Source organism: Actinia tenebrosa, unplaced genomic scaffold (assembly GCF_029948245.1).
Source record: "Actinia tenebrosa isolate PJP-AT-01 unplaced genomic scaffold, QUT_ActTen_1.0 PGA_scaffold17__23_contigs__length_9995812, whole genome shotgun sequence".
Classification (NCBI taxonomy): domain Eukaryota; kingdom Metazoa; phylum Cnidaria; class Anthozoa; order Actiniaria; family Actiniidae; genus Actinia; species Actinia tenebrosa.
This window is the reverse complement of record NW_028292577.1, coordinates 8,428,552-8,451,458: the sequence shown is the minus strand read 5'-3', so window position 1 is coordinate 8,451,458 and position 22,907 is coordinate 8,428,552. Positions and strand designations below refer to the sequence as shown.

The following is a 22,907-nucleotide window of genomic DNA, read 5'->3' as shown; positions in this document are numbered from 1 at the left end:
TGGTTACCCCCCGAAAAACGCAAGACATTATGGGGATGTGAAAGTCGAGAATAGCCTTATTCTGTGTCTAGATTTTTGATTTTTGCTCGCAATGTGGGGCTAAAATGAGAAGAAATACCAAACATTTTACATTTGCTTGTACAGCCTTTCAGGGGCCGATGAACTATTTACCCATAGACCATGAGGGCTATAGGTCAATAGGCCCTTTGCAGTTAACGGCCACGTGTCTGTACTGGAGAGCAAAGTTTTTATTTTTATTTTAAATTGGTGGTTCTTTTTAGCTACTCGTAAAGGACGGAATGAAACGACGTGTAATCAGTGAGTTACGAAATGCCGTTCTATTACGATCTCTCAAAACAGGTTGTAGAAAGTTTGTTTGCTCACCAGGAATATTTCACCCATGGGAATCAAAATGTTCATTCATTTGCTCTCAGTGAATTAATCACCACGTGATTACTGAGCTGCAAATGCCCTATTGTTTAGAATGTTAAATGAAGCAATTTCCATTTGTTTGATAGACTCGTCAGTTGTCAACTGCAAAGATGATAGAATGAGGTGTAGTAAGGAAAAGGTCGTGGGTAACTGTAAAGGGAGAATCGAAAGATACTACTATGATAAGGCTGCTAAGGCATGCTGGAGGTTTTGGTACAGCGGTTGTAATGGAAACCCAAACAACTTTGAGACACGAAGAGAGTGCCAGGATGCATGTATGGGTAAGTATTGAAGGGTGTGGTATTTTTTTTGTTTATGCTTCCTATTTCAGATCCCAGCGATCTGTCCTACCCACATCTACTCATTCCTATCCATTCATCTAACTTTCTCAGCCACCCATTCGTCCTTTCCCATCAACCCATTATTCTGTCCTATCCAATCTATCCACTCATTCTTATCCATCAATTATTCTGTCCTATCCAATCTATCCACTCTATCTTATCCATCGATTATTCTCTCCTATCCAATCTATCTATCCATTCATTCTTATCCATTCATCCACATTTGCTATAAAGCAATCTACCTATTCCATCTATCCATCCCTACCCATCCATCCATCCATCTATCCCATCCCTCCATCCGTCCCCGCCTAAAGGCTCTTGAGTACAGATAAAAAATACAAGTAACGCGTGAAATATTTAATAGTATGCTACTTGAAAGCATTGTATAACTAGCACATAATACATTCATGTGCATTGTAGGTACTGGGAATATATATGTGTGTGTGTGTGTTTCTTTTTAAATTTAATTTCAATTTTATATTTTAATTTATTAACATTTTTATTTTATTTATTTATTTATATTTTATTTATTTATTTTTATTTTATTTATTTATTTTTATTTTATTTATTTATTTTTATTTTATTTAAATAAATCAAATTAATACACGCAATACCAAAGGAGTAAAAGATCGTTTGAAAAGAGAGAATATATAGTATGTTACTTATCTAACTATTGTCATTTCAACACTAACCAGGCAAAGGTTTCTGTCTCTTCCCTCCCGTGGCTGGCACTTGTAAAGAAAGCCTCCCTAGATATTACTACGACAACAACACCAAGCATTGCAAGCCCTTCACTTATAGCGGATGCGGTGGGAACAAGAACAACTTCAAAGTAAAGGATGACTGCCTGAAAGAGTGTAGAGTTCACTTCATCTAAGGTACGAACCAGAGGACAATAACCTAAAAATTCAATTGAATTTCATTAAAATTACGTCACGTGACACCAACCATCCAACCACAAAACGAGCTATATTTGAACTATATTTAGCAATGTGATGAAAGAGGAAAATCAGAGTACCTATAGAAAAGTCCTCGTGGTAGGGGGAGAAAAAACACATGAGTTAATCAAACTCTATTTCATGTGGCTTCCACAAGAATGAAGCGTATGAGAATCTGTAAGTTCTATAGTGGTACCAGTGAATGGTAACTATTTTACCACGGGCTACGCCACCATTGCAAACCTATTTTAACATTTTTACACTTAAAAATCCGTGTGCTGTCAAGTCTTTCTCAATGATGGGGAGTGCACAGGACCCCTTCCCCTCCCCCCCCCACAGTTGAAACCGTGTCTGCAAAGATTCCATTTAAGACTAAAATTCTCTCCCTTACTTCCCGGCATTTCTTTCTCATTGTTTTATCTTTTCTTTCTTTAGGCAAGATTTCCTGAAGTTTCAAGAAACCGTTGGGAAAATCCCGAATGCACTGCCGAAGAATATAATAAGTAATATAAAATAACGAAAGGAAAATGGAAAACTGCATCATTGTAACCCAAGGGTAAATAAAGCATACTCAATATTCTAACATGTAAAATAAATGAAATAAAGAACAGAGAAAACGGGGTTTAATTTTTCTCTTTAGTATATAGAATCTTCCAAAAATCAGCCCCAGAATGCCATACGGGAGGAGATGGTTACCAGTCCTTCTCTAAATTTCACACGATAAAAAGAGCCGGGATTTCCTTTTGAAGTTTTCTTGAACTTTTTTAAGGCTTCATTTATGGTTGATGTATTATTTCGAGTTCTTTTCCACTTGAATGGATCTCACATTACAATTTAATCCCCGAAGCCTTTTTAATCAACAGCTTTATAAAAAAAAGATCTCTTCGGATTTTTCAGGATTTTTTCGTAATGATAACTGAGTTGGCAAGGAAACCAGTGGAAGCATGGATTACCTTATCTCGTCCAGAATGCTTAAATGGTTTTAAATATAACTTTGTGTGTGTGTGTGTGTGTGTGTGTGTGTGTGTGTGTGTGTGTGTGTGTGTGTGTGTGTGCATATTCTTGGTGAATGAATGAAAAGCTCAAAAATGGCCTTTTGGAATTAGCTAAGGCTGAGATAATACTTAATTTGGAGAATTATCGTTGTTAAAGTTTATTTCAAAATTAAGTTACCAATCAAGAAGTGGTTATGACGACCAAGAAAGGCGCAGACAAAAATGCTTTGATTACAAATCATTACGAGCAAATAAACGCATGTACTTGGGAAAGATTGTCTTTTGAAATCCTTAGTCAAACAGTTACGGACGAAACGCGTAAAAACCGTCGATATCAGAGATGGAAAGAAAAGTAGTTCTGGTGGCACTTCTTCTTTTTGCATGTGAGTTTTGTTTAAGAAACTTAAATATTTTATAGGATTCTAATAATTTTTGAGATAGACAACTTAAATTTTGACACCTAATTTAGAACTCGGACGTTGTATCTTTTGGAAAAGAGTGTGCGCTTACATTTTGAAAATGGAAGACCTTGGTTCCTTCAAGTTTTCTTATCGTTTTTTCTTTTCTATTTCTCTTCTCTTTTGTTGTCGCAATCCCTGAATTCCTCCTTTAACTATTTTACTCTCCTTTTCTCTCTATAAAAAGGTTGACTCTCCGAAAGACCTCTCCTTACTGTCCTGAAAGAAAGACGTTAGCTTGTAATGGAAATCGCTAGTCTCTGGCCTTCATTTCCTCAGCCCTTCTCACGTTATTTGCCTGTCCATGCTTCTTTGTTCACTTTCTCTCTTGCGGTCACAATCAGTTCTCCCTTTAATCTTTTACTCCGTATTTTCCTGGTATTTCTTTCTGCTTTTCTCTCTCGAGTCTCTAATATTTATATTTTGTTTCTAAGTGTACAATTTATTACTCGTTGCTAAACCACGTAGTTTATCTTCTACTCCATCAAGTTTTAACAATAAAGCAAAAAAATAGTACACAAACTAAAATAAGAAATCAGCGTGGTACTCAAAATACAACTATAACTAATTCGGTCTATGATTATGACTTATTATTTTACTTATTTGAACAAAATCCAATTAAGGCGTACAGCTCTCCCTGAGTGAGAAGACGAGGGAACAATGCCAACTCCCTAAGAACGAGGGCAACTGCAATGAAAGGTTTTCCAGGTATTTTTTCAACAAAGACACGGGAAAGTGTGTCGAGTTTACTTACACTGGATGTGGAGGAAACGAAAACAACTTTGAAACATTGAGACAATGTAGAACCGTGTGCAAGTAAGGTAAGACTACATTTTGTAGAAAAAGCTTTCAAATCTTATCGATAACTTAAAACAAACGAGGGATGGAACAAAGTCAGGGCACGGCTATAACACAGATAGAACCATGAAACAACCTCTAGGCTGATCAAAGTCTGGGCACGGCTAAATCACAGATCGAACCCTGAAACAACCTCTGGGCTGATCAAAGTCAGGGCACGGCTAACTCACATATCGAACCCTGAAACACTGACATCTGGGCAGATCTAAGTCTGGGCACGGCTAGCCCACAGATCAAACCCTGAAAAAAACCCTGGGCTGACGATTAAAGTCAGGGCACGGCTAACTCACTAAACCAATCCGAATTTGGCCCATGGAAAAAAACACTCAACATGGTTTTTGTTATATTTGCCAAGAAGCATAGTTTCTAGTTTGCATGTTCTTTCCCTCCATTTTCTCTGAAGCGAAATCTAGCCATATGTACGAGAGAAGCAGAAAAGAAAGCCGTCTTTCTTGACAAAAACAGTTCTAGTTGAAAATTCAGCATCAAACTCTTTTCAATCAACGTTTAAATGAAGAGCTTTAAAATAGCTTAAAACTCCGTAGAATTTGATAGACTATCATATTTGTAAAGGCATAAAATGGTTACTTGGAAACACGTTGTCTTGGAAACTAAATAGATTGTCGCGTACCGAATTTTAGCCCCACAATCCTATGCACACCCCGACGCCGTTCCTTTGAACTTCGGAAAGCCGAATGAGTGCCGAAGGGTTACGTCACGCCTCATTTTACGCTAATGACCTAACATTTATTTTTGCTTTTTTATAGGGTAGGGAGGCTGTGCAGCAAAAAAGTCGGGACCAAAAGTAGCTGGTTCAGGATGCCATACCATCGTACCAACTATGACATTGAATAAAAGCTATGAAGTGAATTAAAGCATAAATATAGTAAATATAGTAACTGCTGTACAACTGAAATAAATACGAGAAAATAAAGTGGTTATTCATGCGTTTTTCTTCATCTTTGATTCTATATCCACAAATCGAAATGTGTTCTTAAAAGAATTCAAAATCTTTGGAAATAAAGAAGGTTGAAAATTGTATACGAGGCAATATGCAAACTTTGGAATTTTTATTTTTTGAAATTTTATATTTTAGAAATAATAATAAGATTGGTTCAAAATAGAACTTACGATTCAAAATGAGAATATTGTACAAAGAAGATACCGAAGAAAAGTAAAAACATTTAGGAAGAAAAGGAAAGCGATATGAAGGAAGAGTCAATCATTTAGTATTTCAACAATCTAAAATTAAATGAATCGGAAAAAACAAATCTAAAAGGAGAGAAATTGAAAGTGATTCAAAACATGTCAGTATAAATAAAAAAGAAAAATGGTGTGATATAAAGAGAAAAGAAAAATGGGGAGCTAAATAAATTAAGGAACTTATAAACTTTTTATATAAGAAATACTTAGATGTAAAGAGAAAGAAAGGGAGAAAGAAAGAAGGTTACAGAAGATTTAAGTAAGATCCATGTCAGTATAAATGAAAAATAAAAATGGAGTGATATAAAAAGAAAAGAAAAATGGGGGTTAAATAAATAAAGGAACTTAGAAACTTTTTACATAAGAAAATACTTAGGTATAAAAAGAAAGAAAGGAAGAACGGAAGAAGGTTACAGAACATTCAAGCAAGATCCATAGTTTACGTGCAAAAAATCATTCGATTAATGAAATGACAAACAGTATAACACATGAAAAGAAGACGAAAGAAAAATAGTACAAAAAAAAAAAAAAGAAAAAGAAAAAGAAAAAGAAATTATGAGACATAATATACATAATGTAAAGAAATATGAATTATGAAGGGAAGAAACGAAAAATGATGTGAAAAAAGAAGGAAAAAGAACTGAAAGGATAAAAGATACTGACTAAAAGCCAGTACACTGCACATTGTTCAAAAGAAATACTGAACTTGATTTGTCAAGCCTCGTTTACCTTTTCATCCAAGACATTTCATTAAAAAAAATTTTTTTTGAAAGAAATATCCCTAAAGGCGATTTTTTTTAATTCCCAATGAGGCATTGCATAGCCATCACTCATGACAAAGGGCTAAAATTTTCGAGCAATCGCGTATACACACACATATATATAAACCAGTTACTTCTAGTGACACATGTTCATATACAACTAATGATTTAAAAGGTTTTCAAACCGTTCTTATACAAGTCTGACAGCTAACTAAAATAACCTAAACTCAACCAAAACATTGTTCTTCTATCGAGAATAATGGATTTTTCCTAGACAGGAATTTCATATTTTTGCCCCCCTTCGGCTGCCAAAACGCCAAGGCAAAACGGGAACAGAGAAGAAGCCGTTGTAAACATGGCGTTCAGTTGTAGGTAACTAGTTTGCTTAGTTGAAGATAACAGGAAAAAAAAGTGATAAAAAATGCGACATACTTGACCATCCCAATGAGAATTCCTAAAACAAATTGACTTTTCTGTACGTGAAAGTCAAAAATGAATTAAAGATCATAACGATCAATATCCAGAAAGCCTTTCAAGCGTCCATGATTGACAATCTTCTCTTGAAGGGTTTGTTTACCTAAGAGGCGTAGATGAAAAATATCAGCCCGAAATACACTAGTCGATTAATATTTGAAAAAAAGACTTATAGCTGGTCAAAATTCCGTTATTTATTCAGTTGCTCAATGACAGGTTTTATCTACTAATTGGAGTAGAATGGTATTGATTTTACCTCCGGTCGTATATCTATTCCAATTAATAGCCAACCGGTTTTGGGTTGGATGAAATGTTTCGTTTTTGAACTAGCACAAGCAACCGAACGCCGGAAAAATTGTAAAAAAAAATTACACGATAGGGAGGGATATGCATATTTTAAAAATACTAAAATAATCGCTGGCTTTATTTTTCTTAAAATAATTGTACTGTATTAGAATGGATTGTTTACTCGCTGTTTGACATTTAGTTCTTTAGACTTCACTTTTTCATTTGTTACAAGTAACTCACCGAACATCAAGTCGTAGGTAGCCTTCGTCTTATCTGGAGAATTATCAGTTAGGGAATTAAACTTGAAGTCTTTTTGAGACGGTTAGTTGAAGCATGTCTTTGGATGTGTTTTTCTCGAACAAATAGCTAGCACTCGTTTTCTTAATGCAAGATACATAAAAACGTAGCATGACATCTTTGGATTTCTTCCTTTATAATCATGACCTAAATTAACACCTACACAAGAAGAACCGTCCTGCAGCAAAAAATCGGAACTACTATCAAAAAGTCCCCAAAAAAAAACGCGATTAGAAAATTTTTTTTGGCTGCAATTTCATTTATTTCGAAATGAAAAGAGGCCACGAGCTAGAAATTAAAAAAAAAAGCGTTTACATTAAAATATTTCAACGTGAATGTCATTCTCTTAGTAAACCTTTCGTCGTCATTCATTAGGAACAAAAATTTCAATCCTCTTGAGAGTAAATATCACTGGCAGGAAAGCAAAGCACGAAACATGAGATTCTTAATCGAGAAATTCTTTTCTACGTTCTTGAACATAATTGAACATAACAGAATCTCGTGTATTTTTGACATAACATCACGGTCAATTCTAGAAGCCATTAATAACGTTTTACTTATAGACTAAAAGCATATTATATCTTTCCTCAGAATGGAATAAACTTGAAATTAAGATAACATGGCAGATAGGATTAGATTCATCACTTCAAACTCAAAACCCCCGACGTATTTTTTTAAATATTTTTCTATTGAACGAACTATGTAATAATTTAAAGAAAAAAAAAATCCCAATATTTTAGATTTTTTAAGTGAGATTACGAAAAAGACTATGTTTTGATTTCAGTGTCATTGCTTTGTCTGTAGTGCTTCTTAATGGTTTCACGGTGCTGTGAGGTCCCTAAGTTTGTTTTGAAATAGCGTAGCTCATTCGTCTTCCTGTCGTACAATAAACCCCAGAGCTCTGAATGCACACTCAAATACAACAGGAGCTAAATGCAAAAGGCCTTCCCGCTTTATTTTCTGAATCTTTCATAGCCATAAAACATACAATGAAACCGGAGGCAGTCTTTTAATTGATTGAAAAAACGATTTCCCGGTAAACAAACCCAGCACACGCCACAAGTCTATTACACACAAAAAATTCCGGTCGATAACGAGCTAGGGCGATACCCACATGTGGAGGAAACTACGTCACTTTCAGCTCAATTGACAGCTTCAAGGGGAAAGCCGTTGGCAATAAGAAACTCTGTCAGGTAAATGATGATAATTAGAATATTTAGGCAGATGAAGAGTAGTGTATAAAAGGTCCTACGTCCAGAACTTAGTATCGCTTTTTTTTGCTGAACAAGCTGGTAGGTGAACTTACTCAAGGGAACTGTCTGGGAGATTCAAGAACTACGTATTGATCTACACCAGATACAAGGTAAAGCGTTATTCTATTCCTGCAAAATTTCAAAACAGTTTCTTGTTTTAAGTTGTATTATTGTAGCAGTACTATAGACTGGTTTTAGAATGATTTTACATTTTACTAAATCTTGCACTTTCCATTTCTTGACCAAAAACAATGTTAAAAAAATGTTTGAACTTTTTACGGAGAAATATCTCCTTTTTTGTTGATTTTTTTTTTTTTTTGATTAAAAAAATTATTTTCTTTCAAAGTACTTTATTTCATTTTCAATGTACAATTGAAATATATGGCGCGACCATACTAAAGATTTCAAATATATATACATATAAAGATTACCAACGAGTAAACCACATTAAATAACTGTTCTGAAAAGCTTGAAATTTGTACTACGTAGGGTTATAGGTTAATGAGGATTGAACTGAAAACAGTCAGTCACGACAATATCTATGATTGTAATGGGTTTATATAGCTTTCAAAATCTTTAAAATGTACTCTGTCAGACATTTAATTTTGATTGGCATAGTTTCTATTTCTTTAATATTAATTTTCAAAAACATGCTATTTGCGACAATTGTTCCCAGTAGATCTATCCCTTGATGCGAGGATTTTTTTCCGGTTTTTCTGGTTTTTCTCCCCGCTCCGCCAAACCCAACACGCATGTCGCTAGATTCCAATTGGATGTGTAAGTTAGCCGTGCCCTAGCTTTGATAAGCCCACAGGTTGTTTCATGGTATCGATAAAATTGAAGCACGTTCGCTCGTGGAAGTGTTTTAAATTTCAAGCAGCCATTAGTGAATTAACCGGTTTACAAAGATAAACGCTCACTTTAAACGGCGCTTTCCTTAATATCAATAAAGCTGAAGCAGTGCTGTTATATTGAAGATGTTTTCGCTAGGTTAATCGTTATCAAACGCATTTTTCTTTCAACCCACTTAATGAAATAATATTGCTTTATCGTTTCTCTCCTCAGAAACCGAAATATGAGATTCTCTTTACATGTTCTAAGTTTCGCCCTGCTTATCGCAGTCGTCATAGCAACAAATGAAAAGAAAGAAGAAAAACTTCCACCAATCATAGACCTGGGCCAGCCTGCTTACTTCCATATAAGGGGAAAACGTGAAGAAAGTCGTCCGCCTTTAGTGGATTTAACTGAGCCAGCATTCTTTCACATCAGAGGCAAGAGAGTTGCTAAGCAACCACCATTTTTGGGACAGCCAGCCTTTTTCCATATAAGGGGAAAACGTAAAGAAAATCCTCCGTATGAAGAATTAATCGAGCCTGCGTTCTTTCACATCAGAGGCAAGCGAGTTGCTAAGCAACCACCTTTCTTGGGAGGACCAGCCTACTTTCATATCAGAGGAAAACGAGATGTGCTTCCACCTTATGTAGATTTAACTGAGCCCGCCTTCTTTCATATCAGAGGTAAACGAGTTGCTAAGCAACCACCTTTCTTGGGAGGACCAGCTTATTTTCATATTAGAGGCAAGCGGGAAGAATATCCTCCCTATATAGACTTGACTGAGCCCGCATTTTTCCACATCAGAGGCAAACGGGTAAGTATAGAAACGATTATGTACACTACTACACGTTTTCAAAAAATTTCAAAAATATTTGCCGCTAAACTGAAAGTAACCAGGAAAAATATCACGGACGAAGAAACCAACCAAATAAAATGCCACGTGACTTAAGACCAAAGGCTCATTGGAATTTCGACGCTTTTGCACTGATATAAGTCATTATACCTGTTGACCGCTATTTTGATTTTTACGCCATATCTTTATTTTGGTGTTGTTGCAGGATCCAAGTAAAGAATGAAATAAAAAGACCAAGAAAATGAATTCAAAGTATATAGTGTAATAGACGACTTGCACTAACAGGTCACCTGACCCTACCTCCCTTAAAACGAGCAGTTTTGTCAAAATTAAAAAAACAGAAATGAAGAGAGCATCTCGGCATTAGTAGGTATGCGGAGTTTCAACTCATAATAAGCGAGAAAGGAGAAATGGCATTAGATACAAAATTGAATGTTTTAAAAGGATTTATATGGGTAAATGCCCTGGATGGCAAAAGCTTACCAGCCAACACTTTTATAACAAAATCCAATACGATCAATACAAACCCTTTAATGTCTTCTCTCTTATAGTAAAAATGTCGAGCTAAAATTTCGCCCTCTTACTAAATTTGAGGCGCTCGTTTCATTTCTGGAGTTCAATTTGACTTATTTGCTTGTTTTAAAGGGGATGGGGTCACGTGACTCGTTAGTGCAAGTCGTCTATTAGTGATAATTGTTTACGATTCGTACGCGAGGTAAAAATAGCTTGACGATGGGACGACAAACCGAAGCAAAATGAAAACCCTAGTTCAAGACTAACAAGCGACGAACAGTTATAGAAAACTAGAAATATTTGTAGGTGGTGGACCGAAGGAAATGTCACAGTTAGTAATGTAAGTTATACATAAATCAGAAATAAAACTAATATCGCAAAAAAAAAAAAGCTGTCAAATGTGTCATTAAAACTATTCCTAATGGACTGGACTAAAGTATGCCTAAGGAGGGTCTAGTTACTCCTTTAATTTGGGTCCTATGAGTAATTTGTCTAGAAATAATGTCTTTTGATCGATATAATGTCCTTTCAGCAATAGGTTGCTATCAATAGACGTCACTTCCGGTAATAGCTCTTTTTTGATGGCTTGTAGAATCCTGGAGGTTGTTTTGATCTCTTGTTTTCTGGTTTGATGTCGTGAAAATAGTCAAATACAATAGTTTGAGGACTTATTTTGATATGTCGTGACTTAGCATCCGCTAGTTGCCCCCCAGTCAACTCCAAAAAGTCACGTGATTGATAGTAAGCAATAGCACGCATTCGGTTGCATTCAATCGCGATTTCGGATAATTATCGACACTTTCAATACAATAAATTGTTATAAATCGTGGATAAATACATAAAGCAATTAAAAAATCAAAAGAGATATATACACAATCATAGATTTGGTAACAAATATTCGGATAATTACAAATTGATTGAAACCCTCTTGTGTCAAAAGGGACCATACTCGATCATTGATATATAACCCAAAAATAGACGGCTATTGGCAACTATTTCCTCACCCTCACTCCCTCTAATAGGCTAATCCCCCATAAATATCCTAAACCAACCTGGGGGGGGGGGGGGGGGGGGCAAAAATACGAATATAAATAAAAAACGTTTTCCCCCCGAAATTTGATGCTTAATTTTCACCCCCTCCCCCCCACTTTTCAATATGCTCCGCGGTCCCTCCATTCCCTCTCTCGTTCGGGAGGAGGGGGGACGTAAGGGGGAGGCTGTAGGGGGGAGGGGAGTGGGAGTGGGGCAACCAAGTGTTTGACAACCCAAATTATTCACATATTATTTCCACTTCCCATAAAAACATGTTCGATGTATACAAGATTTCATAGTTACTGTTGCCATGGAGATTCTTGATTACTTGGTCAACGTCTGACCATCGGTAGAGTTGAACAGTATGTAGATTTGACGAGAAAGCTCGGGACCAATGCGACGAGAGGTTGATAGCACTCCTTCACCACGTCGAACCTGATGAATAGGATAACAATGATTTAGATATCTAGATTCAGAAAACCATGGTGTGGCAACAACGAAAAACAGAAAAAAGAAAACAAGAAAAACAAGAAAAACAAAACAAAACAAAGAACAAAACAAAACAAAAAACGCGTCGAACCTGATGAACAAGATAACAATGATTTAGATAACTAGATTCAGAAAACTATAATGTGGCAACAACGAAAAACAGAAGAAAAAAAACAAGAAAAACAAGAAAAAAAAACCCACGTCAAACCTAATAAATGCAATAAATGGTTTAGATCACTAGATTCACAAAACCATGAAAAAGTTAAAGTTATGTGGCAAAAAATTAAACCTCCTGCTCTCTATGTTACGAGTACGTAATCTTCCAGACTCCCCTTTGTTACCGTTGCTATGCCACACAAGCGTAGCAAGAATATCTAAGAATTTAAAAATCTGATGAGGGAAAAGTAATTCTAAATTGTTTCAATTTTGTTCACTGTTCTGTAAAAATAGAATAAAATTGCCTCGTAATCCTTGTAGTATTCTTTAAAACAGATTCTGTGTAGTTGTTTGTGCGACAAGATTTTAATTCCAATGAGAAAACTGTTGCAACGGTGATTGGTTCGCTATTGTCTGAGAAAGAACCATGGATTGAGATTTCAAGAGAACAAATTCTATAAATATCACGACCATCCATATTAAACTTACCACGATGTCCTTCAGCAACAAGGAGGCGTTCTTTTCATCAGCACATTGTCTATAAGCCTTAAGGAAGAAAGAAAGAAAGAACGAACTATAAAATGGCTTGAATCCTACATCTTACAAGCTCTTTTTTTTCCCCACCATTTATTTACTCAGGATAGTAATAAGTAAAAACAATAGAATGAATTAGATATTAATAAGTGCCAATAATTCTCTTGAGAAACACACGAAATGCGTGAATATTGAAAATAATCTCATACGAAATCGAGCCTAACCTAGGCTCCTGCACAGATGTCATTAGGGTCGGTCACACATCGTTTTTCTCCCCAGGAGGGGAATGTTGCGTGTGAAGACGAGACGACCCTAAGAACATCTGTGTAGGAGGCGAAGCCTAACCCTGAGCAACAGGGCCCAGTTGTTCAAAGCCCGATTAGTGCTAATCTTGGGTTAACTCTTAATAAGACCTATAGAGTTAATCCTGGATTAGCGCTTATCCAGCTTTGAACAACCCGGCCCAGATCATTTGAAACTGGAGTACTAACTTACCTGTATCAGTAACTGGGGTGATGGATAAACAGAGACGATAGCAGCCGCCATATTTGCTGATACGTTGTGGTATTGTTGAAGCTGTTGCTGCCATAGCTTTAAAAGGCCGCTGCCATCTTTTGCGACCTGCAGTTGATTGAAAAGAATGGGTTATGAATTGAGTTCTTCCCTCGAATTGCAATCTAGCAAATAAAAGAAGGTGAAGGACAGGACAGAGTCCTTTCTGTACTCTAATAAGAAATTAAGAAAAACACAGAGGAATAATCTTGTGGCCGCCATGTTGGCGCATGCGCATTAACTCTTTCATCTACTTGTTCCCTTGTCTGTGACAAACCTGGGAACCAAAAGCCCGTGATCGCAAAACCTAGGACCGAGTTGAACTGGAATTAAGGAAGTCTCTTAAAACTACAAGGTGTTGTGTTGTTAGCGGTTTCTTAATTCATCGAGTGCAACCAACAATCAACACTTGATACGTTGCAGTCATTTTAGTCTCTTGGAAGTTGTGGGAGGGGAATAAACTATTTTTTATTAATATAGTGAAAGCAGTCTAGTTAGGTTAGTTAAATTCATGTGTACAGGTAGTTTCATATATTATATTTCTTAATTTATTTATATTGATGGGCCAGACTTTGTTTGTAACCCAATAATTAAAGAGTTATTATTATTACCACATGACTCAAAATCCCTCGATATACGAATAATGAAACAATGAAACAGCGGCCATGTTGGTTGAAGTAACAAGTGAAGCTAATGAGGAATGCTTTGATAACCAACATGGCGGCTATGACGTAACATGCACCACAAAAATACGGCAAATGGGCCAATTTCGCATACTAAAAATAGATTGGAGTTCCGTTATCTCAAACTTCTGGGAATCTCGAACTTCCGGGCATGTCCCGGCGCTCATTTGCATCACTACGATTTCATTCTGGATATCTCGAAGCCCCGTTATTCCGAACCTTTGCCCTTGTCCCCAGGGAGATTCAAGATAACGGGAATCCAATGTACTGCTAAAAGTAGTGCTTATACTATTCACACACCTTAACGGGCGGTTTTTTTCCGAAATCCACGCAAAAACTAAACGTTTCCGGTTGGCTTTTTCTGAAATTAAATTCATGAAAGTTTAAAGTACATTGATTTGTTTTTAAGGTTTAAACTAAAGCCTGGTTCTCCCTAGCGACTCAAGCCGACGCAAGCATTAGAACAAGCCCAGGGCAACGCAAGAAAAAACAAAATCTTCTGTTCTCTTGCAATTGGGTCGCTTCTTTTCATTAGCACATGGGGTTGCGTCTGCTTGCATCACTTGTGAAAACCAGGCATAAGAACCACACCCTAGCCCAACTAACCAACTCAACCTGATCCCATTCAACTGACAAAAACCACACCCAAGCCCACCCTGACCCAACCCAATACGATCCGATCCAAACAAAAACAATCACACCCAAGCCCACCCTGATCCAACCCAATACGATCCGATCCAAACCAATAAAACCACACCCAAGCCCACCCTGACCCAACCCAATACGATCCGATCCAAACAAAAACAATATTGCCGCTGCATACCAAAAAAAAAAAAAAAAAAAAGAAGAAGAAAAAACAATGACATAATCATAAGTACTTACTTGAAAGGAGCCTCGGCCAACGCCTTGGTAAACATTCCAACAAATTCAGCAAACTCCTGCTCCGTTTCACAAACAGTGATTTTAATATTTGAAGTCAGCTCCATATAAACCAGTAGTTCCTCTACCTCCACTTTTTTCACGGAGACCGACGATGTGTTTTGTACGTTTTTCGTTTTGCGCGATTTGGACTTGGCTTGCTTTGTCGTATTGGTATCTCCGCGCACGGCATTCCTAAACTGTCGATTTTGCCTGTTTTTTATGTCCCTGTTAATTAAATAACGTCATTCAAAATAAAGCGATGGGATAGACTCATTGCAGCATGTACATGTTGAGGTGTTTTTAGGGGGAAGGGGAGGAGGAGAGAGATCAATGGAAATACAAATTATGACCCGCCTCATTTTTCTTTAGATCTCCCATTTTAGCAGATAAAATAATTTTTGTTGATGGCCCTCTCCTAGTTTTCCTCTATTGCTTTGTTGCTATGTTAGTATCTTTTAATGACAGAACTTTGGATCGAATGAAAAAATGGTGGGCCTCCCCTATATTCCTCAAGCTCTCCCTTCTCCTACATTTTAAGAAGATGAATGCTCTCTTACCTGAAATATTTTTCTAAACCGACGATGACTACAGTGACAGTCTTATTCGTGTAGGTGCTGGTTAAATTACTGCAGAATGAGTTGACCGAACCGATGCAAGCCTGAAAAAGACAGCAAAAGAATTAAAAGGAATAGTCCAATAAACACATAAGAAAACAATGGAATAAGCCTGAAGCGAGATGACGTTTTACCCCCGTCTCTAGACCATAATCCTTTTCACACTGCTTTTGTTCTTTAATTATGACTATTGTACCCGTATTCTCTTAGGAATCAAAAATTTTAATATGAAAGAATTTTAAAAACTATTATGGTATAGAGTCGGGGGTAAAACGTCATCTCGCTTCAGGCTTATTAGGGTCTACTAAAGTGTATTAGGCCTAGGGCAAACGTCGAACTTTCCATGCACCGAACTGAATTACATCAGAGAATGCCGCCTCATTATCACCTGATATCCATCGTTTTTAATGAGTTCGGTGCATGGAAAGTTCGACGTTTGCCCTAGGCCTTAGTCTAATACGTATTTCACGGGTTTAATAACTACCATCTATTACGCAAGCCCAAACAATCTGTATTATCATTCTAAAGGTTTCTAAATTCGAGTTACTTACATTTTTAAAGTCATCGACCAATGATATGAACGCTTCTATATCCAAGCGAACTATGACGTTGTTTTCATCCGAATAAGTCTTGTGAGATTTAATCTGAAAGTAATTAAAAACGGTGAGTTCATATTACAACTGTAATATCGACCAATGATATGAACGCTTCTATATCCAAGCGAACTATGACGTTGTTTTCATCCGAATAAGTCTTGTGAGATTTAATCTGAAAGTAAAAACGGAGAGTTCCTATTACAACTGTAAAATGTTTTATCTAAAACATCATTCATTATATAGTGACCGTAAATGAACCCTCTATTAAACCCCTTCGTTGGGCTTATTTCAGGCACGGTGTTTTTTTTTGGGGAGGGGGGCGGGGGGCCTCGGTGCAAGACGGGTTGCTTATAGAGAGGGGGTTTATGGTTTTCGCGAGCCGCAGTATACGATGTACGCTATCATAACTTTACTTGAACACCGTAAACATTACAAGAGAGATGTGAGAAGGAATCTGAACGCTTCGACTGACTCAATTATTATAATCACGAATCAGTACTGCACTATATCTACGGATATCTACGGATGCTTTTGAAGTTTGAATATTTTATTCTAGGGAGCCTCGGAATCGTGCTAGAATCTTTTCGAACGTGACCTATCAAAGGATTGGGTTAAACTACAAAAATTGCAGCTAGTCATAATCTCGAACTTAAAACTTAATAAATTAGACTCCAATCTCTCGCTTTCACTGCCTGTTAAATAAAGCATCACCAGTATTTTCCACTAGATGGAGACATGTGATTGTGGAATGCAGGCATGCAGTTGATGTCTTTCTAGCGTCCAAATTGAACAGTTTTTTTGTGGAATTGCTTTCATGAGTAACGGTGAAACTACTCTTCGTTTTGACGTTAAAGTAGTGGGACTGTCGAAGGTTCTCTAAAACCGCCATGCCACAGCATTTGTGACGTAAGATGCACATTAACAGCAGATCAGCTACGAGGTCAGATTTATTTATTACATTACTTCGCTTTTTGATATTCCAGAAAAAATAATCTTTCCTCATCTTTGACCAAGTGAGTATGAGCCATGGTCGATCGATGCAAAATAAACCATATTCAGCCATCTTGATGACGTCAATTTAGTAACCATGGTGCTCTAAAGACAAATGAACCCACCTAGAAATAAAACTACAAAAATTGTAAGGACGTTACCATGGCAACTCTAAATGAATAGCCAATCACAAGTCTTGACATGTAGCTCTTAGACGAGGAAATATTATATTTTTAGAGGCACACCTTTCAGAGTGTTCTAGAATTTAAAATCAAGAAATATTTCAGTTTTAGAATTTTCTTTGGCTAATGGCAGAAGTGTTTAGGGCTTTTTGATTCTTTGGACTCCAGCTTCATTTCAGGAAAATCTACGTATATCTGTTGTATATCTGTATAGGTGCTTGCCATGGCCGGACGGCGTTCCTCGTACGCGTTTCATAGGAACGGTTGAACTAAACAAGACAAAATCGGTGTATGCTGAATTTCGCGTCAAAGGAATAAATGGGACGACTGCACCGATAAATCTTTCAAAAAACAACATGGAAAATCATAAAGACGAAACATCAAACAGTCTCATTCCATCAGACGACGTCCACCCTGTAGAAAATGGTTGCAACGGTAACGATTCAAAGGTTTGTGTTTTGAATGAAAAGAGAACAATCAACAATAATTTTAAGCCGACAATAACGGATAAAAGCGAGCACGATTCGACGACCGATGAAATCCAGACTAAAAGCAATAATAACTGTAATGATCATTCTAGTAAGTCCGCTAAAATGGTCGGGGATAATGATTTTCTGACGCCAAAGAACTATGAAAATGGCGAAGAAAATGAAATTATTGAATTTGGAAAACAAAATGGTGGTGAGTATGTGAAGAACACACCTAAAGATGAGATTCCGAAACGTTACCTTCCAACTCCGCCAGTGACAAGCCAAAAGAAAACCCCGAGAACAAGACCAAGTAAGTTGGGAACCGACGAAGAAAAGGACAAACGCGTGAGTATGTGTCCCGTGATTGTACGAGAAAGGAGGTCTTCGTCATTTACAAACAGGGCAGATTCTCCCCGCGAGCTCTTGCAAATCAAAGCAAGAGACCGTTTGGAGAGGGAGAATGGATTTCAAATCTTAAAACCAAAGACTCTTATATCGTGTGATGTTCCTTTTAGAGCAAAAATAAAACTGGCCCGAAGAGGTAGTACTGGACAAATTCGAATTCAGGAACAAATTATAAATAGCAATGGTAGCAAGCAATGCCCTAAAGTTCTCGAGTCCGTAGATGCATTAAGAGTAGACAAGCATAGTTCCCCTTCTCAAACAGATAATAATAGTCTGCCCTCATCTTCACTGTCACTGTCTGCATGGAAAAGGTCTAAAAGATTGGCAAGACGATCATCTCTTCCCCTGGAATCGATCTCTACTCATTCTGCGAACGTCGTACTCTGCCAAACTACGTCAACCAAGGTTGGACACAAACACGAAGCCTGGGTGCCCACACAAAAGGCAGTACCGAGGCCAGGCAAGTTCCGGAAATGTCGAAAGCATTTTCGGCGTCACTCTTCCCCCGAAACAATACTGAGTTCTGATGTAAAAAACCAATACAATGATAGGAAGCTTTTGAATGTCCATGAGCAAGAGTCCACTTGCTACTTACAGACAAGGAAGGAGAATAAATTCAATGAACATTTACGAAGAGAAGCGCCCAAGCCGTATGCACTTCCACCACTCCATGCGCCGAGCGAAGTTAAGAATATGGAACTTCCATTTCCAGATTCGCCTGCACTACAGCCAACTCCGGAAAGAGTACTTCTTCCGCCTATTGAAAGAAGCAGGAGTTCTTCTGAAGTACAATCCTTTCATCAGAAATTAACACAGCCTAATTACTTTCCAGACATGGTTGTAGGGTCCAGGAGAGACAAAAACGTTGACGTACAGCACAGAGATTCAATTTCAAACGCAAAATCAGGGGCAAAATTATCAACGACAGGCTCACCGAAAGGCAAAGTTATTCTTCCTCCTCTGGAGGGACGAAAAAGACAAAGCTGGGTAAGTCCTCCATTTGACCTCTACGATACACAGTATGAAAAGAGCCAAAGGTCTTTTGCACTTTCACCTTTAGAGAGAAAAGCCAGCTTGAAGAATTCGATGGAGCCAAGCTCTCATGCGCCAGTGTTGAGGAAGACTAGTTATTCGCCCATCGAAACAAAACCTGACAAAAGGCAGTCGCCAAAAGGTCATGCTTCTCGTCCTAACTCTCCTGGATGTAATCTCTCTCCAATAGCATATCACAGAGAAGGCAGACAACATTGCAGACATATGTCATCCCCTCCAACGCAAGAATATTTTTCAAAGTCACAAGAGTTCATTTTTCCCACAGAAAGAAAATTGGAAACAGCTTGTGTGGAAGGAGTAAGAGAAAGACGATTTTCACGGCAAGAATCCCCGCTGGCAACCAGTGAATCTAAGGAAAGACGACGCTCGAGACAAGAATCAAAGAGCAATTCCCCTCGAACTCCACCAAATAAGATCATTCTTCCTCCAATTGAGGGACAAGGCAGTCCGAGGGCTTCAAGGTCCTCTTCCCCAACGAATGACCCACAACAAACTCGCAATATGTCTCCGAAAACAGGACAACAGGAAGCGTTCCGATATCGCAAACATGCATATATGAAATCACCTCCTGCGACAGAATATTTAACAAAAGCAGAAAAATTTATTTTTGCGATAGAAAGGAAACCAGAAACAGTACCTGTGGAAGACTTCAAAGAGAGACGATTTTCTCGGCAAGAATCCCCACTGGCAACCAGTGACTCCTGGGAGAGAAGACGCTCAAAGAATAACTCACCTAAAACCTCACCAAACAAGGCTATACTTCCGCCAATTGAAGGCACAGGCAGTCCAAGACCATCGAGATCATCTTCGCCAGTCACCGAAACGCAAAGGAATCATAAGACTCCAAGGCCTCCTTCATCTACAAAAGAGGCACACAGGGCTCGCAATATGTCAAGATCATCTTCTCCTGTTAGAGAGGCACATAGGATTCGCAATCTGTCAAGATCATCTTCGCCTGTGAGAGAGGCACATATGGCTTGCAATTTGTCAAGATCATCTTCGCCTGTGAGAGAGGCAAATAGGGCTCGCAATCTGTCAAGATCATCTTCGCCTGTGGGAGAGGCACATATGGCTCGCAATTTGTCAAGATCATCTTCGCCTGTGAGAGAGGCAAATAGGGCTCGCAATTTGTCAAGATCATCTTCGCCTGTGAGAGAGGCAAATAGGGCTCGCAATTTGTCAAGGTCCGCTTCGCCCATGAATGAATCACATCATAATGCTCGCAATTTGTCAAGGTCATCTTCGCCTGTGAAGGCTCGCAATCTGTCGAGGTCCACTTCACCCGTACAGGAAGTACATTATATGGCCTGCAATCTGTCAAGGTCAACTTCGCCTGTGGACGAAGCACAAAGGGCTTGCAATCTGTCAAGGTCCACTTCGCCCATGAACGAAGCACTATATAAGGCTCGCAATCTGTCAAGGTCCTCTTCACCAGTACGTGACGCTGAAAGAGTACGAATGATTTCTCTACAAATAAGGAAGATATTACAGCTAATTTAAGACTTCGATCACCTCCAACACCAGACCATCTTTTAAAGAAAGCAACTTTCGTTTTTCCGGTTCAAAATAACGAAGCGATTTCGACTGCAGACCTCAATGACAGCAATTCCACTCGTGAAGATCTTCGACTCCCTGCTCGTAAATCTAGGAGAGGATCCAATAGCAACTCACCTCAAACCCCCCCAAAAAATATTCTACCTCCAATAGAAGATCCAATCTGCCCAAAACCCTTAAGGTCTTCTTCGCCAATAAAAGAGCCAAATAAGATCACAAAGCCGATAGGAGGAAAAAGACGGAAGAAGCGAACATTCCCTAAATTAAAACGACTATTATTACCTCTTGATACCGGAAAGGCTATGCAGTCAGATTTATCTCCAGAACCTCAAACGCCAGGCAGCGGTTCGCGTTTCATGAAATTTCCAGTTCCACCAAATAAAGAATTCCATAGTTCGAGTTCGGGCAATCTAACGGCCGAAAACCCTCATGTCATTGTTATCACCCCTCCGTGCACCACAAGGGGGCCCCAAGCTAGTTCACATTTCATACTTCCAGACCCAGAGAACAACGAAAACGTTGGGCCAAGTGAATCTGAACTCACTCCTTCGTCGTTTGCAGCAACAAATAACGATTGTAGGATGGAAACACATCTCCAAGGAAGATGCCCAACGGAAAACGAAACCATTAATCCCAGGTCTTCCTCAGCCTCACAGCGTCAACAGTACTTTGTTCCCTCGCCTCCAAAAAGTCCTAAGTCATCACTTCGGAGGACCTCTTTGATCATTCGAGGAAAACCGGATTCGGCGAAATCTGGGCGAAGTTCTCCTGTAAAACAAGGCTTTTTGCTACCAAATATGCCAACTATCTCAAGACGAAATTCAGTCACATTAAGAGAGGTAACGAATCCATTTGATTCCTATCGGGGACTCTGATCATTTGTTTTTCAGAGTTCCCCTTTCAGCTAGTGATTCCCTGCTAGCAGAGTGTCTCTTCTCTTTCTCTCCCTTCTTTCAGGCGGGGAGGAAGGAGACTCTGCCGATGTAGAGCGTTTCCTTTGATACACCGCCGTCCACGATTGTGGACGAACAAAACCAGTTTTAAAACCGGTTTTTAACCGATTACATGTAGTGCGCATGAGCAAATGTAATACACCGTGGCGCCAAACATTGTTTGACGAGAGTGGCTGTCAAAATCATGACAGCGTTGCTAAGTTACGCCACGCATGCGCGACAGAAATAACGTCCTACATCGGCAGAGTCTATTTATCTCTCTCAACCAAAACAAAAGGAAAATAGGCTCTGCTAGCAGGGAAAGCTAGTGACAAATGACATATTTTATCTTTTTTTCGTTTGATGGCAATAAACAACATCAATAGGGAATGTGCACGAGCACGAATCTCTAGCACAAAGCATGATGGGAAACCTAGTATTACACAAATTAGAACAAAGAAATCAATAGGATTATCAAAAGAATTTACTCTTTTATTTTCGTCTATTGAAATACTGTTACATAAAAAAAGTCGAAGGAATCATTGTCAGAGGAATTTTTAAAGGAGCTGTAAAACCGTAAGTACTAGGTTTCCCAATATGCTTTGTGCTAGAGATATATGTTCCATCGGTATATGTTCCATGCTGTATATCAGAAACAAATTTTAGCTTGTCCGACGTAGCAACAGTAGCTAGAGAGGTAGAACAATGATTGCGGTATCGGTGTATTAACCAAAATCGAGGGTGTTTTCAAGGATCTCCGGTTCACAATGTACGACTTGCACTAACAGGTCACGTGACCCTACCTCCCTTAAAACGAGCATTTGTGTGAAAACGAACTTTAGAAACGTTTCAGCTCATAATGTTGAGTATAGGATAAATGGCATTAAACAAAAAGTCAACGATTTTATAAGGATTTGTATGGGAAAAGTGTCGGCTGGCAACCTCTTGCCATCCAGCGCATTTCCCCATACTAATCCTTATGAAACATTGAAATTTATTTTTGTTGAATTTTTTTTCCCTTTTGCGCTTGTTATGAGCTACAACTCGGCCACCCTACCTATACTGAGGTGCTCATTTCATTTTCTGATTTTAATTTTGACACAGCTGTTTATTTCAAGGGAGATAGGGTCACGTGACTTGTCAGTGCGAGTTGTATAGTATTAGTTGGCAGATTTTGAAAAAAACCAATTAGAAATTACAATAATTTCAAAAAAGACCGTTATTCCAGAGTAAGTTAAAATGACAC

The 22,907-nt window shown here is 38.2% G+C and overlaps 2 protein-coding genes across 4 annotated transcripts in view; one reads left to right on the top strand and one right to left on the bottom strand.

Annotated features, from left to right (window-relative positions):
* Positions 1-288: 288 nt before the first annotated feature.
* LOC116295008 (uncharacterized) overlaps positions 289-22,907 on the bottom strand; it is a 30,355-nt gene continuing 7,736 nt past the window's right edge. Inside the window, exons 6-13 of one of the 3 annotated variants that reach the window (XM_031702709.2) lie at positions 16,031-16,123; positions 15,423-15,523; positions 14,827-15,090; positions 14,245-14,305; positions 13,205-13,330; positions 12,665-12,721; positions 11,859-11,965; positions 289-1,673 (exon numbers count right to left, since the gene is read on the bottom strand). In XM_031702709.2, the coding sequence (XP_031558569.2) occupies positions 1,643-1,673; positions 11,859-11,965; positions 12,665-12,721; positions 13,205-13,330; positions 14,245-14,305; positions 14,827-15,090; positions 15,423-15,523; positions 16,031-16,123 (840 nt within the window). In that variant the 3' untranslated portion in view covers positions 289-1,642. Of the gene's footprint in view, positions 1,674-11,817; positions 11,966-12,664; positions 12,722-13,204; positions 13,331-14,244; positions 14,306-14,826; positions 15,091-15,422; positions 15,524-16,030; positions 16,124-22,907 lie in introns of all 3 variants that reach the window. The other 2 variants (XM_031702717.2, XM_031702722.2) reach the window with 2 other exon arrangements.
* Positions 8,253-10,333, top strand: LOC116295031 (uncharacterized). Its single transcript, XM_031702732.2, has 3 exons — positions 8,253-8,408; positions 9,364-9,946; positions 10,191-10,333. Exons 2-3 carry the CDS (start codon positions 9,374-9,376, stop codon positions 10,206-10,208), a joined length of 591 nt encoding a protein of 196 aa, XP_031558592.1. The 5' UTR covers positions 8,253-8,408; positions 9,364-9,373; the 3' UTR covers positions 10,209-10,333.

Bases quoted from the DNA above. Each gene is read 5' to 3' on its own strand.
- LOC116295031 (XM_031702732.2), top strand. From the start codon at position 9,374: ATGAGATTCTCTTTACATGTTCTAAGTTTCGCCCTGCTTATCGCAGTC.